The 1,463-nt window shown below is 39.5% G+C and overlaps 1 protein-coding gene across 1 annotated transcript in view; it reads left to right on the top strand.

Moving 5' to 3' along the window:
• The first annotated feature begins 321 nt into the window (after positions 1-321).
• The window catches only part of LOC107577198 (DEP domain-containing protein 7-like), a 4,052-nt gene continuing 2,910 nt past the window's right edge, over positions 322-1,463 (top strand). Inside the window, exons 1-3 of the mRNA XM_016263298.1 lie at positions 322-485; positions 573-1,008; positions 1,092-1,219. Of these exons, the coding sequence (XP_016118784.1) occupies positions 359-485; positions 573-1,008; positions 1,092-1,219 (691 nt within the window). The 5' untranslated portion in view covers positions 322-358. The remainder of the gene's footprint in view (positions 486-572; positions 1,009-1,091; positions 1,220-1,463) is intronic.

Here is a 1,463-nt window from a genome sequence, read left to right as displayed (position 1 = left end):
ATAGATAGATAGATAGATAGATAGATAGATAGATAGATGGGGTTGCATTGAGGGATACAGTAACCACTATATTAGACTTTAGTTGTATACTGCACATTTTGTCACATTTAGTAAGCCTAGATAAATTTGCTTGATAAATTTTATTATAAATAATCTGCATAATGTATGCAATATTCAAACTGCATACTCAAGATACAGTAGACAGTATCATAGTGTGCTGATCCAAATGCAGCCTCATTTATTTAAAGATGCTTTGCTGCTATCTAGTGTTGTATTTGGGTATTGTGTTTTGCACTAATTTCCACTGGTTCACTGTTAGCCAATCATGCAGAGGTCGCTAATGAGCTGCTGTTGATTAATGAGAAGGCTTGATGAGTGTGAGTCACATCTGCAGAGAGGAAACGAATGCATGGCTTCAGTTCAGGATAAAGTTGCTGCATTAAATATTGTAGGGAAATTATACAGTCCCCTCAACCGACCCCTTGGTAACATCTGTTTTATGACAGTTTTAAGGTAGTGCCATTTCATTTAAAGCACTTAAGAGCACAGTAAAAAAAAACTTTTTTTTCCAGATCATAGATTGCTCAACAAACATCAAGATGTACAAACCAACAAGGTTCAAAACAAAGAAATCTGGAGCCACATCATCGCTGCTCTACAAGCCCAAGTGAAGGTCAAGAAACACAGGCAACATCTGAAATCTCATGATAACTGCTTTCTGGGCTCTGATGCAGTGGATGTTATTCAGGATTATCTGACCCAGAATAAGGTTTTTGGAGATGCCCAGGCCTCCAGAGCCACGGTGTCACGACTGTGCCAGGTGCTGCTGGACTGTAAGGTGTTTGAGGCGGTGGGAGCCAAAGTTTTGGGGAAGACCAGTAAAACAGGAGGCTTCCAGGACAGCAGCAGCAGCCTCTACAGATTCCTGAAGGATCCGTCCCTGGATGTGTTGGAAATGGCGCTCTTCCCACCAAGTGAAGAGAGCCTGATGAACATCACACCATGCAGGTGTTTCAGATCACTGTAGATGCTTTTTGATGTAGCACTGAATGTTTTTCTTACATTTGAATTATAATATTTGATCTTTTTAGGCAGGACATCCTGTTATTCTCCCATAGTACACCTGTGAAACCAGACCACGTGTTGGATCGTCTCATGGAGAAGCTGGACTTGACCGGACTTGCCGGTTCTCCTCCCACTGATTGTCTTCCTCCATCTGGTAAGAGCTTTGTTCAGATTCTGCTGATGTTTGAGGTACAAAGGCTGTGTTTGTAATATACTGTAATCTACCAACTATTTTTCATGTTGCATGTTTAATTCAGTGAATGGTGTCGAGCTAACAAAAAACAAGCTAAAAAATCATATTTTGTTTCAAATAATTAAAGTTTGTCTGCCTCCAAGAAAAAAAAACCTAGCTTATTTTAATCCATCTCATAATTATCTTGCGTAATATACTTTTTTTT

The sequence above is a fragment of the Sinocyclocheilus grahami genome, unplaced genomic scaffold, assembly GCF_001515645.1.
Source record: "Sinocyclocheilus grahami isolate Dianchi unplaced genomic scaffold, SAMN03320097.WGS_v1.1 scaffold5387.1, whole genome shotgun sequence".
Taxonomy (NCBI): Eukaryota; Metazoa; Chordata; class Actinopteri; order Cypriniformes; family Cyprinidae; genus Sinocyclocheilus; species Sinocyclocheilus grahami.
This window is presented reverse-complemented; position numbering and strand designations above follow the sequence as displayed.